At 36.2% G+C, this 15,921-nt stretch overlaps 1 protein-coding gene across 4 annotated transcripts in view; it reads left to right on the top strand.

The window, feature by feature from the left end:
- ZNF236 (zinc finger protein 236) overlaps nt 1–15,429 on the top strand; it is a 58,046-nt gene extending 42,617 nt beyond the window's left edge. For 3 of the 4 annotated variants that reach the window (XM_087890385.1, XM_087890386.1, XM_087890384.1), the window contains 5 exons: nt 1,629–1,760; nt 6,323–6,520; nt 8,680–8,809; nt 9,903–10,079; nt 13,820–15,429. In XM_087890385.1, the coding sequence (XP_087746511.1) occupies nt 1,629–1,760; nt 6,323–6,520; nt 8,680–8,809; nt 9,903–10,079; nt 13,820–13,944 (762 nt within the window). In that variant the 3' untranslated portion in view covers nt 13,945–15,429. Of the gene's footprint in view, nt 1–1,628; nt 1,761–4,246; nt 4,306–6,322; nt 6,521–8,679; nt 8,810–9,902; nt 10,080–13,819 lie in introns of all 4 variants that reach the window. The other variant, XR_015733334.1, reaches the window with a different exon arrangement.
- The last annotated feature ends 492 nt before the right edge of the window (nt 15,430–15,921 follow it).

Raw genomic sequence — 15,921 nt, 5'->3', positions numbered from 1 at the left:
CTTCTACATTTAAGTATGAATATGGATAATACAAATTGGTGCTTCTTTTGGTTGTATGGTCTTAAAACAAAGTGTAGCATATAGGGGAGATGGGCAGTAAATAAGTCTAATAGTTATTATAGGAAGAAAAATCTAAAGTGCTCTGGGACTTTAGAATTAAAACTGATAGGTACCTGCCATGTAAAACCCCAGACGTAGCAATTAAAAAAAAAAAAGACCAAAAAATTTGGATAGTGAACATGGTAGTACCTGGAAACAGCAGAATAGAAGAGAAGGAACAGGAGAAGATAACAATATACAAAGACCTGCAAATAGAAATAAAAGAAGGCAAAGGTAGTACCAGTACAATCCCAAAACAACTGGAGCACCACTTGAACACCACTGGCATTGACAAAATCACCATCAGTCAGTTGCAAAAGGCAACTTTACTCTGAACAGCTTACATCTTACAACAATACCTTTAACTTATCTACATTTCCCTATCCCAAGTCTTTAGGATCCTGATAAATTGATAAAAATGCCCAATCCAGTCTGAATATCTGGCTGACGAGTATACTTTTTAAGTGACAGACAGATCAGAGAAAGAAATGTAGTGGGTAATACAGAAACTTGCACCAAGGATATACATCTCACCCCAAATCAATTAACTGCACAAGTCACAGTTAATCCCTCAAGGATTAAGGGGTTAATCATGGATTAAGCCTTAGGGTTTTCATACAATGGCTTTGAGAACTATGAATAAAAGATAATATATTTTTTCTGAATCGTTTATCAGAATACATTATATAATGCTGCATCTTCATTGCTTTCGTCTTAGTAGCCAAATCCAAGTATGTAAAACTGAAATAAATGTTTGTTAGTCTTTTATATAGCCTTCTCAACTTTGGTTTTCTCCCCTATGTTTAGTTTTTTTCATCAATTAATGAGTGACAAATCCTCTTGAATTTTGTTAATACTACATACTAACAAATTGATGGTGTCATAAGTGTGATTTGTTGGACAGATTTCAAATTTTACATAAAACTTTCATTAATGTGATCACAGGATATATAGTCCATAGCAGTGGTGGGATTCAATTTTTTTTACTACCGGTTCTGTGGACATGGCTTGGTGGGCGTGGCATGGCTTGGTGGGTGTGGCAGGGGAAGGATACTATAAAATCTCCATTCCCACCCACTCCAGGGGAAGGATACTTTAAAATTTACATTCCCTCCTGATCAGCTGGGACTCAGGAGGCAGAGAATAGATGGGGGCAGAGCCAGTCAGAGCTGTTTACCGGTTCTCCGAACTACTCAAAATTTCTGCTACCGGTTCTCCAGAACTGGTCAGAACCTGCTGAATACCACCTCTGGTCCATAGGCTATTAGTAAATTAATTTCATATTACATATTACTGCATTTAGGGTAACTCTAACATTAGACAAATTAAATATTTTGGGTTATTAATAGAATAATAGTTTAAACTTTATTTAGCCTGTGATATCAGATTATATAACATATAATCTTATCTATTGATAACTTTTAGTTATCTATGTGCAGAATGTTTAAATAATAAATATGTTAATTGGTTTAGACAATGATGTGAGTCAGTTACACATTTTTCTAAACATTTGGAAATTTCTTTGCCAGGGTCAACAGTTTCCTGCTTTACTCACAGATTCTACTCTCTCTGGCCAGACCAATTCAAGCTCACAGCAGGTCATCCTAGTCAGCCATACTCCACATTCAGTACCTGCAAACCATGATGAATTAACTTATCAGGTAAGTGGTCTTCATTAACCTTTCTTGAATGATAATGCAGTCATTTTGTGACCTGTATCTGAGGTTGTCATTTATCTTACTCATTTATTTCATTAGGGATAGTATCTATGAAAACTTCAATTTGATAAAGTTTTGCTCTTCCAAGGAGAATTTGAGATGGCACTATATTAAATGTAGTATTTGTCATTTTTCTAAATGAGACCTGAAGTACAGGCCTTTATATAGCGAGCCCGTTATTCAATAGGAATTACTCCAGTTAGTGCAATGTTCTCTAGCCTGGTACTCTTCCAATATATTAGATATTGTCAATTGTCATAATCCCCCTGTCAGTGTGGCCTCTAATTAATGGATTCTGAAACTTGGAAGTCCAATATATCTAATTTGTTTGAAGAAACTCACATATGAAACACTAGCCTTAGACGGAAGATATTTTTGTTCACAGCTTAGTGAATTTAATACAGCATATTTTTGCCCAGATATATTGGTGTCAGATGCAACTTTTTTTATTTTAAAAATTTGATTCTCTCATATGATTGTTTTATTCTTAATACTTATTTTGTTCTTCTTCTATGCTCTGGTTGCACCTCATCAACACCTCATCATTATTGTTTAATTCTTCTGATTTTCGCTTGCATCACTTATTTGAAACCTTCTATTATTATTATTCTGCTTTTTTGGATTTTTTAAAGATAGTTTTTTCAAATTAATTATGATCATTAGTGTTAATGATTGTTGCTTGTGATAGATCCAACAGCATCCTATAAGATTCCCTGAATGAGCAATGGTGAAGATAACCATTTCCATGTTGTTTGCATCCAGCTTCTGAAGAATCTTTGAGCAAGGAGGCTCTGTTTAGTTGTTGAATTGATAGATCCTACATACGTTTTGCTTTTTAAAAAAATAACTGAATTTAAATGTGATTTCTATAAAGCAAGAAAAATGTACAACTTCCCTGTTTTTTCCGTTTTGGCATATGCATTGCTAGCCTTGACAGATGCCCTACTAGTGTGCTAACATTGCATTTGAAATAATTTAATTTAAAGTATCCCTTTATAATGGGCCATCTGATGAGTGCAGTATTCTTTAGGAAGTCCTGCTTGCCTACCTAGTTAACCTAAAATCCTGGCCAGCAAGATTTTGCAATGTGTACAAGATGTACAGTAATACATGATTTTAAATATTACTACTTTTGATATTTTGAACATAATACGCCAGTATTTTCTTTGAATGATCTTTTCATTTCATCAATGAAAAGAATAAAGTGTTAAAAGTCAGTTCATATTTTTGCAATTTAATATTTATGACTTTGCTGTACTAAAAATTCCCATATCTCTGTTGATTGCCTTCACATCCTTTTAAGGAGAATATTATATTCAAATATATAATTTATTATTGCTATTTGACATCGTTTTCCAGATGTACTGTGCGAAAAAAATGGCTTAAATATGAGTAACTCTGCAGTAAAGAGTAGTACTATCAATTTATTTAACTTCTCAGCAAGTTCTGCTTTTCTTTCAATACCAGTTTCAGCCCCTTTGCCATTATAGCTGATTTTTTATAGCGAATATGCTTTAACATAGAGTTTTGGTATCGCTGTGCTCTACGGCAGGGATGTCAAACTCAAGGCCTGGAGGCTGGATCCAACCTGTGGGGTGTTTAGATCTGGCCCGCAGGAGGGCCCTTCCGGGCTCCATTTTCGCTGGCAGAGGGTTGCAGGAGGCCATTGTGGCCGAAAAGTCAAGCACAACCCTGATGTGGCCCTCAATGAAATCGAGTTTGACACCCCTGCTCTATGGTATTTGTTGATTGTTTCTTACTATTTGTGAAATCTGTTTCTGAAGATCACATGTAAGGAGATACTCTTATTCTACTATCTATTCTATTCTCTTTCCTGAAAACACCATTCTTAATTTTTCTCCCCTCCTTTCATTCTTATTCTCAACTAATCCTATTTGGTTTGTGATTAATTTCTCTCACCACACTAATAATTTTATGTCCTTGCATATCTTCCTGTAAACTTAAACTGCAGATAGTTCACCTGACTGTTTTCCCTCTTTCATTTTCATTGTCCACCACAAAGCTTCCTCTTTGCTGCCTTCCATAGAATTGCTTTTTACTGCTTTAACAGTAACTAATTATGACAAAGAATGGAAAGTCTTACCTGATGATTTTTTTTTCATGGGTAATGTCTCTTTCAATCTTAAGTCAAGCAACTGATGTCTAGATGTGTTTTTTTTATTTGCTACTTGAAGAATACCGCAGTAAAACATTTATGTAGTATTAAGACATACAGACAGGCACATACACCGAGAGAGAGAGAGAGAGAGAGAGAGAGACAAAGAGAGAGTACATATATGTTATCATTCTATATGTAAACTATGTCAAAGGCTGTGGAAATGCTACTCTAGAGAACATCTGTTGCTGATAGGGCTTAAGCCTAGAGCTTTCAGCCACAGTGCTTGAATTGCCTCTGGTTTTGCTCACAGAGTGGGAGTACTCAGAAAGATGGATTGATGGAGACATAAATCTTAGGAAAATTAATCAGGTAAGAACATTTCTGCATTCAAAGGTTTACTTACATCTGGAAAGCATTTGTCTTTTTAACTTTTAGTCTTTCTAATCAGTTGTGGACAGGGTGACAGGCTGATTCCTCGGTAGTAGCAGGTGGGTATTGTTTGTTTTCTCAAATGACTAGTAGGGCATGTTCAGTTCTAAATTATTTGGGTAGATAGAATCTTCTTTCAGATCCCCAATGCCTTCAGAATATGTAGGCAAACTGATACTAAGCTATGGCCTTGTACCATGTATTTTCATAGTAATCTCATCAAGTATACCTCTGGCATGTTTTCCCTTCCTTTTACCTGTCCTCACCCCAGCAATGCATAATTTAACAGAATGGCACATGAAGTTGTTAATTATAGAAAATCTTATTTTGAGGAATTAGAAAATGGAATATAAAGACTACAGATTTCAATCTTCATTATACTAACCTAAATTGTGTTCATAATCACTACAGTGCTGACTTATGAGATTTACTTGGTAACTTAAGTTATGCCTAAACCATCTGCAGCAACTCAAACTATCCAAGTCCATATAACAGATAACAGAACTCTGCATATAAAAACACATTGCCTGGAAATATCAGCTTAATGTAAGCAGAATTGTTCCTGTGTGCCTCTTTATAGTTGTAAGCACAACTATGATTTTAACTTTGGGTCTACCTATTTTTTTTGATGCATCCAACAAGTTGGCTGAGATAGAAATCTTGCATCCTGGGTTTATTATTGTGCCACAAGTCAGCAAACATAGTTTGAAACAAAAGCAAGTCTATGGGATTTAAATAGACATTATCATAAGACTTATTGCATATCAGGAATAGAAGTTTCTAAACTCCCGTAATGGTATGTGGGAAAGATTTTGGGAGATGGGTGAAAAGAGGCTACCTAGAGAATGGTCAGATAAGTGAGGGCATAGTCCACAACTAGATAGTGAGTGGGGCAAAAGACGGAATTGTCCCTAGTTTCTTGGGCTGTAAAGGAGATGGCAGGAGATTTTACTTTCAGACTTACAATATTTGATAAATGTAGCTTTACCATAAAGTAGAATTAGCTTATCCAGATGTGTTTCCTGTCTGGTCTATCCTGTAAGGCTGACATCTCTTTTCCCAAAAGAAAAAGAGGAAATTAAGTGACATATACATGAATGCTGGACTATAGGAATCCCTGGTGGCACAGTGATTAAAGTGCAGTATTGCAGGCTAATTCTGCCCACAGCCTGGAATTTGATCCTGACGAGGCTCACGGTTGACTCAGCCTTCCATCCTTCTGAAGTCGATAAAATGAGGGTCAAAATTGTTGGGGGCATTATACAAATAATTCTGACATTGAAAACTGTCTAGAGCAGAGGTCCCCAACCCCTGGGCCCTGGTCTGTTCAAAACCGGGCTGTGTGAGTGAAGGGCAAGCACGCGTGTGCAAAGCTTCACTCGTGTGAGTGGAGGCCACTTGTGCTCGTGCACAAAGCTCCACTCCATATAATATAATAATAATATAATTTTATAGTAATAATATCAGGAGTGTAGGCTTGATTGGGAAACTAGGAAAAAAACACCCTAGAAAAAGTTTATATAGAAGATGAAGAGGCAGTTGCCTGTTATGGTTGACAAACTGATCCTGCCTTCCTAGTCCATGTGAGAGGGGTAATTTGACAGCAGAATAATCTCTTGTCACATAATGAAACAAATTCATGGGGAAATTGATATCCCTAAGTTGGGTTGAAATAATATTGAACACCCTCATTCTTTTACCAGATCACTTGTGTGTGATGTGTGGTCTGTATCCACATATGTATACATGTATCTTGCAGGAAGTTGGTAACAAGATTATTAATCCCTTATTAAATGGAAGAATTGGGGTAATATGTGTGTCAAAGCTGTATAATAAAACTACACTCTTGAGATGTAATTGTATCTCATCTGAAAAGGCAATTCAATATTCTCACAAACATTTTGTGGGTTGTATTTGCCATAATTATTTGTCTATGTATTTTATGTCCCTGTTACAGGTGAGTGAGGTTTCTCCACCTCTGTCAAAAAGTATTCAAGTTGAAAAAGAGGCCCGCGTGCATCATTGTTTTGAGTGTAGTCAAACGTTTTCTTCAATCACCGTGCTAATGCAGCACAGTAAGGAAGTTCATGGAAAAGAAAGAATCCACATCTGTCATATTTGCAATAAAGCTTTCAAACGAGCCACACATCTGAAGGTACGAGATAAAATTAAACTGTTTTAATAAAAAATTTAAAAAGCCAGCTGGGTGGACTTTGGGACGATCACTGTCTCAGCTCACAATACCAGGCTTGGGTGAGGAGCTGATTGGTCAGTTCCTGTTGCAACCAATAGGCGAATGCTGAATTGATCTGGGAGAAGGGGTGGGGGAAGAGACCCTGCACTTGCAGGAGGATGCTAGGAAGAAGGGGAAAAAAATAATAATGGGAACCTGTGATCAATCTTGTCTTGCCTCTAAGGTTTAACTGTTGAGCCTGGTTATTACCGTGTTTCCCCGAAAATAAGACCCTGTCTTATATTTGTTTGAACCCTGAAATAAGCGCTTGGCCTTATTGCCATGTGCTCAAAAGCCCAATTGGGCTTATTATCAGGGGATATCTTATTTTGGGGGAAACAGGGTAGTTGGATTTCCAGGTAACATCAGGTTATTTGGATAAATTAAGGATTTGAAGTCCCAAAGGTGCTTTTTCAGGAGGCAGCTGGACTTCCTTGTTTGCCTCCTGAAAAAGCACCTTTGGGACAACCATGACCTGGATGACTGAGAATCTTTACAGACTTTAAGGACTTGAAGACATTCTCCAGAAGAAGGAAAGAATAAAGGGCGACCTTATTGCTGTCAAGAAAACAACATGGGCTTGTCAACAGGATTTGCCGTGAGCTTGGAGACTTTACCATTACCAACTCCTTGGTAGAACTGGGCAAAACCTTTTAAGGAGAGGTTTTGCTACATTTTCTGTTCAGCAGAGCAAAATAATTCAACAATATCTGGGAGCAGCTTCCAAAGTAGCCATATGACTTTGCAATACACCTGCCTCTGTTTTAACAACTTAAAAATGAGTTCTTTGCATATCACCCCACCACCCCATGCATAGTGCAGAACACCTTTTTCGAAGGTTTTGCACAACCCTGATATTTAATTGGATTTTGCACTGCCTTCAGGATTTCAGGTGGTTTGATCTTATTGCTGGAATATCCATGCTTCCACTTTTCATGTTTATTCAAAGGGAGGGCTGTATTATCATTCTTTCAGCTCTGTACTTCCATGGTAACTATTAATTGAAAGGAAGCACTTTTTCTAGCAAATGAGCAAACTTCCTTCCCGGTGCACATTTTTTTCAGAAACAATTTTGTTTTCCCGTAGCAGGATGGGCAGTGTAATTCCATGGCACTTTATTGACTTTCCCTAAGGAAACCTGAACTTGCTACTTCCACCTTGTTACTGTGTTTCAGTATTTCATTCAAATCTTGAAAAGGATTTTATGAAGACAAAGTGTTTGAAAGTATTAGCCGAGTTGCTTGTGTTTTCTTGCTTTGTTGTTTTATTTAATATTGCAATCATAAATACCATTATATTTTATTATGTCACCTTGAACATTGTTTCAAGTAGGAATTCCACTTGTTATCCAGATGACTAAATCTTAGTTAGGTGAGAAAAAGAAATATTTCATTCTGAATCATAGTTTGCTTCAATAAAAACTAGAAATTGTTATGTTTGAACATTAATGAACAAGCAGTTCGTTAATGAACAAGCATCTGGAATCTAGACACATGTGATGCTTACCTTTCTAATATTATATGTAGAAATTATAAATAGCAATATAACAGAGTTGGAAGGAACCTCAGAGTTAGAAGGAACCTCTTCTAGTCCAACCCTCTGCTCAAGCAGGAGACCTTATACCATTTCAGACAGCTGGTCGAATCTCTTTTTAAAAATCTCCAGTACTTCTGACAGCAAGCCATTCTACTGATTAATTGTTCTCGCTGGAAATTTCTCTTTATTCTCTCCTTGATTAGTTTCCATCCGTTGCTTCTTGTTCTGCCTTCAGGTGCTTTAGAGAATAGGTTGACCCCTTCTTTGTGGCAGCCCCTTAGGTATTGGAACATTGCTATTATGTCATCCCCAGTCCTTCTTTTCATTAAACTAGACATACGTAGCAGTAGTGTCTGTCTTTGAAGTGTTGCATTTCATATATCATTGCACATTTCTTGTCCTTTTGCTCTGAGTTATGTAATACCTTTGGGCCAGATCTGCAAAATATAGGGTTGTAGAAACTGGAACTAAATTAACAAGCCTCCAAATATATTTCTATTATTCAAAAAAATGTGCCAAATGAAATGTATTTTGTCTTTGATTAGGAGCATATGCAAACGCATCAGGCTGGACCATCACCGAGTTCCCAAAAGCCAAGAGTATTTAAATGTGATACTTGTGAAAAAGCCTTTGCTAAACCAAGTCAATTGGAAAGGCATAGTCGCATCCATACAGGTAACTAAACAGTACTGAGTGATACCCCATGCAGTATTTGAGGTTAGATTCTAATCATTTTGCTAATTATGTCTGAATCACCAAAGGCAAAGAAGTCTCATTTGTTTTTAACCACCATGCATTTTTGAGGCTATTAATATTGAGAAAGCTCACCCTTATTACAATTCATGGATTGTAGACATGACATATTAAACAAAGTGTCTAAGGTACCCTGTTTTCCCCAAAATAAGACATCCCCTGATAATAAGCCTAATCAGGCTTTTGAGCGCACGGCAATAAGGCCAAGCGCTTATTTCAGGGTTCAAAAAAATATAAGACAGGGTCTTATTTTCGGGGAAACACGGTATCTACTTGGGCTGCTGTCCTCTTCATGCAAGACAGTTCTCATCTGTAGGTGCTGCACTTCAGGATAGAAGGATCCAGAGGGGTGGAACCAATTCTGAATAGCTGCAGAACCTCCTTTATTAATTGGATTTCCTCCATATTCTATGTATCCTGCTTTGATAGCTTTCCATTCTCTCTGTATTGGTAAAGGACATAATATAAACGTTGCATGTATGGATATTCATCTGTTTGAAATTAGCTGCAGTGTGCTCAGATCAAATAAATTATTTGAAAACCAATGGAGGAAATGCTACGTTACATGGGGAATATGTATGGTGGAAGAGAAATAAGAGTCTTTAACCACTTTGTGATATTTGGGGAGGGTCAAGTTTCTAGACAAACGTTCAAGTAGAATTGCTGCATCTCCAAAATGTGTTAACAGAGGTGACCCTTAAGAAATGCATTAAAGTGACTTTTGTTTGGATAATATGATGGTTATTTTGCATGAAGACAGGCTAAGAAAACCAGCTTCCCATTTTATTCTCCCATAGCAATTCCCAGCATACTGCCTTATGGCTGCTGAACATTTGTTACTATAGCCCTAAGCCCATGTGTTTTGCAATGGGCTAGATGATTGCTTAGCTCGATTGAAATTAGAAAGATAATTTTCAGGTCACATTAGCAGAAATGGGAAGTTGAAGGGTTTTTTTGTTGCAATTTGCCATTGGATCAATTCATCTGTTCTTGTTTCTTTCCTTCTTTACCATAGGTGAGCGGCCCTTTCAGTGTACCTTGTGTGAGAAAGCTTTTAACCAGAAGAGTGCACTGCAAGTTCATATGAAAAAACATACAGGGGAAAGGCCGTACAAATGCGATTACTGTACAATGGGCTTCACCCAGAAGAGCAACATGAAGCTTCATATGAAACGGGCTCATGGCTATTCTGGTAATGTGATATTTGCTATGAGGAAGTTTGGCATATCTCTTTATTTTATATTATTATACTGAAGAGACTCAACATTTCTAATTTTCTTGGATTGTACCAAGCACTACAAGAATTGGGCTTTGTGCTCTGGCTCTTAATCTTTAAGATAATGCCTGGCAGGGGTATTAATGTAATTCAGTTACTTATTGAACAGAATTGTTTTCAGTTTGTAGTACAGTTATATTCCAGTCCAATTTTATAGGTGGCATAGTTGTTGAGAAGTATGGAGAAATCTTACCTCGCAGGGTGGTTTTTTAAGGTAAAACTGGAAGGAGGTGCCACCATGTATTCTACTTTCAGCTTCTGAATATGCATCTAACTAATACATAAATTAATCATTTCAGTTCTGTATTTGGATTTGAAAAAGCATTTTGGAACTTGCTTAAGTTTTCCCATTTTTGTGACTGAAAAATAAAATGTAAGGCAAAAATGTGAGCTATGAGAATGAAAGTAGGGTGTAATGTACCTGCATTAGCCAAGTCTCCCAGCCAGCTTGTCACCTCTTCAGACTTCTGTGTTATAATGCAAATAAATATTTAGGTGCCAATTTCTGCTAGCTTTGCAGAAAATGGGTAGATGAATTTAGACGTTATTTTAAATTTTTATAGGACCGCTTATCTCATAGAAGATAGAAGGAGAAGCTGTTGGATTGGATTGACATGAAGGGGGAAACCTTAAAAAATACCAAACAGAACTGTAGGAATTGGAATGGAGGTCTGGAAAAAATGGCTAACAGTTTAAAATGGAGTCGACAGTAGCGGCTGTTGAAGATATTTTTAATAAGTGTGATCGGGTAAATCCTGAGTTGGATTGGACAATGATTACAATGCTAAAGACAATTGTTAGGCATAGTCTGAAGATCAGAAGAGGATGAAGAGCATTGAGGAAAAATAACTAACTAGCCCAGATGAGAAGATCAAAGCCATCCAGATGAAAGCCACTTGCAGAATATCTGAGAGAGACTGGGAGAAATGGGAATGGATACCAGGTTATGGCATCCTCATGGAGATAGGTGGAACAAATCCATAACTAACTTGGTAGATATACCAAGGCAGGAAGGTGCATCATTAAACTCAAGATTTTACTCTAAAGAATAGAGAATATACAGCAACTTTAAACCCATATTGCACGTGCAGTTCTATTTTCAAACCTACCTATGTCTCCATTCAAGAGTTAAGCAAGGGTTTATAGAGACTGATGACAAAATTCTCCCTGTCATTCTCAGATGCTCTGCAAATGACCTTTATGTGGAAGGCTTTGATTTTCTCATCTTCTATTATCTCATGGGAACCTACTCGCCCTCTGGATTAGTTAGTTATTATCATTCAATGCTTTTTATCCTCTTTTGGTCTTCAGGCTACAACTAACAACTATCTAACAACAACTTAGCGTTGCAATCAACACCCAATCCAACTCAGATTTACCAGACCACATTGTACTTATTAAAATAAACAAAATGATTTCAACAGCAGTTAAAATGGAGTTGACAGTAGTGGCTTTCCGATCAATACGTGTATTGGCTATTAAGGGTGAAGATGTGAGGCAATCTATTTGCTTTGCTTGTGTACGATAGATTCTGAAATAATGGGACAGGAGATAGTCCTGGCCCCGGAATCTTTTCTCTTAGGTATGACGGAAGATGGTCTCAACAATAATAAAACCCATTTGGCAATCCAAATTATCACTGCGGCTAGAATAGCCTTTGCGAAACTTTGGAAATCTAAATCTACCCCCTCTGAGGAAACATTAATAAATAAAATCCTAGAGTGCGCAGAGATGGCTAAACTGACAAACGAGCTAAAAAATGAAGAAAATTCAAAGCACTATGAAGTATGGGGAATTTGGTATAACTGGTTAAAGAATAGGATAAAAGTATGATAATAGGCTATAGTTGCTTAAACATCAGAAATGGACTCAATTGTATAGAAATGTAGAGAATTATATAGTATTGTATAATATAATGTATAGTGACAGTTATGGATGGAATCCATCCAATATTTGACTTATGAATTGTGTATACACCGTACCCCGGATCAAGATTGAGATTGTATTTTGTCTTTTTAAATACTGGAAAACTCAATAAAATATATTAAAAAAAAAAAAAAAAAAAAAAGATTCTGGAGCAATAAAGGCTTGGTTACCCGTTTATACAGGGATCTCTAGGAAGGCCAACATTTAATTATCAGAAAAGCATCACTGAGTCAATAAAATGAAGTTACAAACTCCCAACCTGCATGTGTCATCTTTATATAAGGTTTATATAAATATGATCCATGCATATTCATCTTCAAAGGGGAATAACTCTGCTTTTCCTGTTTTACAAATCCTATTATTGGTGTCCTTGGTTAACAACTGTTCATTGAAGTTATGATGGCATTAAATGAGTGGCATTTACAACTGATTCTCCCAAGTTATGGCTGTCCCAGCACCCCTGCTGTCAGGTGATCAGAATCTGGGTGCTTGGCGATTGGTTCATATTTTTAACAGGTATGGCATCCTGTGATCATGTCATCATTTGGAATCTTCTCTGCCAGTTTACAAGCAAAGCCAGCAGGGAAGGTTACTAGTTGCTCCCACCAATTTTCTCCTGAACATCTTTGCTACGGAGTGTCTGATTGCAGGGATTTCATGTTAGCACCCTTCCCCTGCCAGCCTGTCCATCCACATCTGGGCCTCGCTACAGCATTTCCTTCCTAACTTGTACATACTTACCCGCGACGTGTTCGTGAGCAAAGACAGAAATACCAGTTCTTGACAGAACAATTAAGGAAATATAGGGTTCCTTATCGGTGGTTGCTCCCAGAGGGATTGACGTGGCAGGAAAAGAGAGTGAAGATTGAGAACCTTTGAGATGCACACGATTTCTATGAAAATCAGTTTAATGCAAGTGAACCCGGTAGTGAAGAAGAACTGGAACAAAAGAATTGCGAGAACCAGAAGAGTGACAGAACGGAAAAGGGTGGGAAACTGAAAGAGACAACGAAAGGAGGAAAGAATGATATAAGTGAAGATGAAATCCCAGGAACAAGACAAACAACAAAGGCGAAAACCACAGCGAAGTGAGGATATGGAAAAGATTGGAAATTTGATTTTGATTAATATTAATAGACTAAATGCTCCAATAAAACGAAATAGGATCTTTTCAAAATTACAAAAATTCATCGTGCAATTTTGATGGCTATGTTGTGAATAAATATAGCTGTGGAAACTGCATTAAATGATTAGGTTGGAAAGTAGAATTTACGGATGATAACTTCTGTATGTTACTTTCTTAATCACAAAGAGTATTTATGCATATAGAGCTCCATTACTTTTGCGGACTGATACATAAATTTTAATAGACATAAATTAAATATTGATTTTTTTTTGAACAAGCTACTCTGTTAAAAGAAATGGACATACCACAGACTAGAACTGCATGTAGGGCTCTGTGTCCAAATGATAGCAATAAAGAAAAGTGATGAGTATCTCCTTTGAAGATGAATATTTTTTAAATTAAAATTGTGATAGGTATTTACTCAAAACAAGCCTCACTAAGTTCCACTAACTCCCAGGCTCTTACTTCCTTTTTTTCAGACCCTCCCCCTTGCAAATCACTGCTCTGTAGTCAATAAAATAATCTTCTGGATTTAATTTTCTGCTGTTTGCCTGAAGACTTAATGGCGTATCTCTTACTGTTCTTTATCTTTTTACTATGGTAGGTGCAATGCAAGAATCGACCAGTCATCAAGGACAGGAAGGCGAAGACATTAATCGTGCCCTGAATTTGGAAGAAGTTGTTCAAGAATCTTCAAACGAATGGCAGAGTATAACCAATATTTTTTGATGACTATAAGATGAAAGCTCCAAATGCTTTCAGGACTAGAATTTTTTTTCTTCCCCCCCCCCCTAAAAATAGTCACCTGTGGATTTTTACTATTAAAGCGTATTGCAAATAATAAGGATGATATAGCTTTTTAAATATTACGAAACACCGAATGAATTACCTGTCTTTTGTAAGCATATAGAATATTTGAGAAACATCAGACAAACTTTGCTGCATTGTCTACAATCAGTGATCTCAGGTAGATGGAACTTGTTTATCTTTTAATTCCACCACAAGTGTATTCTGTAAAACAGAAATACACCCAGACCTTGAAATCAGTGAAGAGTGAATCTGAACTAGGCTTTCTTGGATGTTCTGCCAATCATGAGGAATGTCTTGAATATTTAAAACAAAATCGTATGGGTGCCGTAAATCAGGGGTTTCCAACCTTGGCAACTTTAAGCCTGGCGGACTTCAACTCCCAGAATTCCCCATGATCTAAGGTTGTTTTAGACCATTAATTGGTGTTGGGAAATGTGTCAGGATGATAGCTTGCATTCATTTCATTTGATGAGTGCTATTATTTCTCAGCTTTAAATACAGCAATAATTCAAAAAAAACATATGAACAACTGCGATTCCATGAGGTAAATGATGAACACATATACTTTCATGTGGATCTTTCAGCAGATAAACTTTTGCTGAATAACCTTAAAAATATAAGCCATATATTCAAAATGGTAGGACTTATAAGACTATATATTTCCCGAAGATCAAATTAGCTGCAGGTTAAATTAACAGTACAGTCATTCTGAAAGGTAGCTCCAGATTAGAAGTCCTTGTTACTATTGTCATCAATTTGTCTTGACAGTTATGACATTTTTAAAGACTACCTAGGCTTTTTCAGTATTACTCTGAAAGGTCCCATTCATTCAGAAGAGGTATAATCATATCAAAAACACCCACATTGGAAATAAAGCATATGTTCTGTTTTAGACATTCCAAAGACAGAAGGATCTTGCTTAATTTTACGTTGAGATTTTAAAATTTCTTTATATGTTATATATATGTATGTGTGTATATATACAGATATTTAAGCCTCTGTGTGGCTGATGAGTATATTTTGTAAATAATAATTCCAGTTTCAAGAAGTGTTTATAAAGTTTTCAACTTTAGATAAACATTTCAAAATCAGTATTGATTCATTTTAATGTAATGTAGACATGTTATATCTTTATGAAAATATTATTGCTTTTAATTTGTTTCTCAGTTCCAGAAAAAAAAAACTATCTGTACATATAATTTATATTTTGTGTATTATAAAACTAGTACTTTCTATTTCCAAAAAAAAGGAAAAATCACTGCTTTTGATAGGACATCTCATAATTCTTTTGTTAACTCTGGACATATGTATATAAGTAATATAGCTGGTGACTTGAAAATAACACTTTTGTTATGTGGAAATATTTAAGTCAAACATGTTGAATAATATTAATTTTTTTCCAAACATGGTTTTCTGTCTGGTACATTATTCCTTTTCAGGGGTATTAAGTAGGTATTCTTATTGATGGAAATAATTATTATGTCTGAATTGATGCAAAATGATTATTGATCATGGTTCTGTAGATATTTCATGCTATTCTGCTATTTTATTTCTTCTTTTGAATATTTTTTTTCCCATTTCAAGGGTTTTTTCTACGAGCCTTACTGAAAGTGTTTTGCTTGTTTGCAAATACTTTTGTGCTCATTGATATCCTTATGTGATTAGAAGAATACAATATCTTTAAGAAAAGAAGAAACAGTATTATGTATACTGTGTAAAGTGAACCCACAAAGTTTGTGCTTAGATCTGTTCCAAAACAGTACAGGCACACAAATTAAATTCACATATTACCATATTTATTTTTTAAGCACACACTTATGAAGTTAGCTTTCTGCTAACTTTGCTATTCTTTTCTATGGCCTATTTGAAGTCCCAAATAAAAGATACGTAGAAATA

The sequence above is a fragment of the Pantherophis guttatus genome, chromosome 3 (genome assembly GCF_059756535.1).
Source record: "Pantherophis guttatus breed Tessera chromosome 3, ASM5975653v1, whole genome shotgun sequence".
NCBI classification, from domain to species: Eukaryota; Metazoa; Chordata; class Lepidosauria; order Squamata; family Colubridae; genus Pantherophis; species Pantherophis guttatus.
The sequence above is the reverse complement of the archived record's forward strand: the minus strand, read 5'-3'. Positions and strand labels throughout refer to the sequence as shown.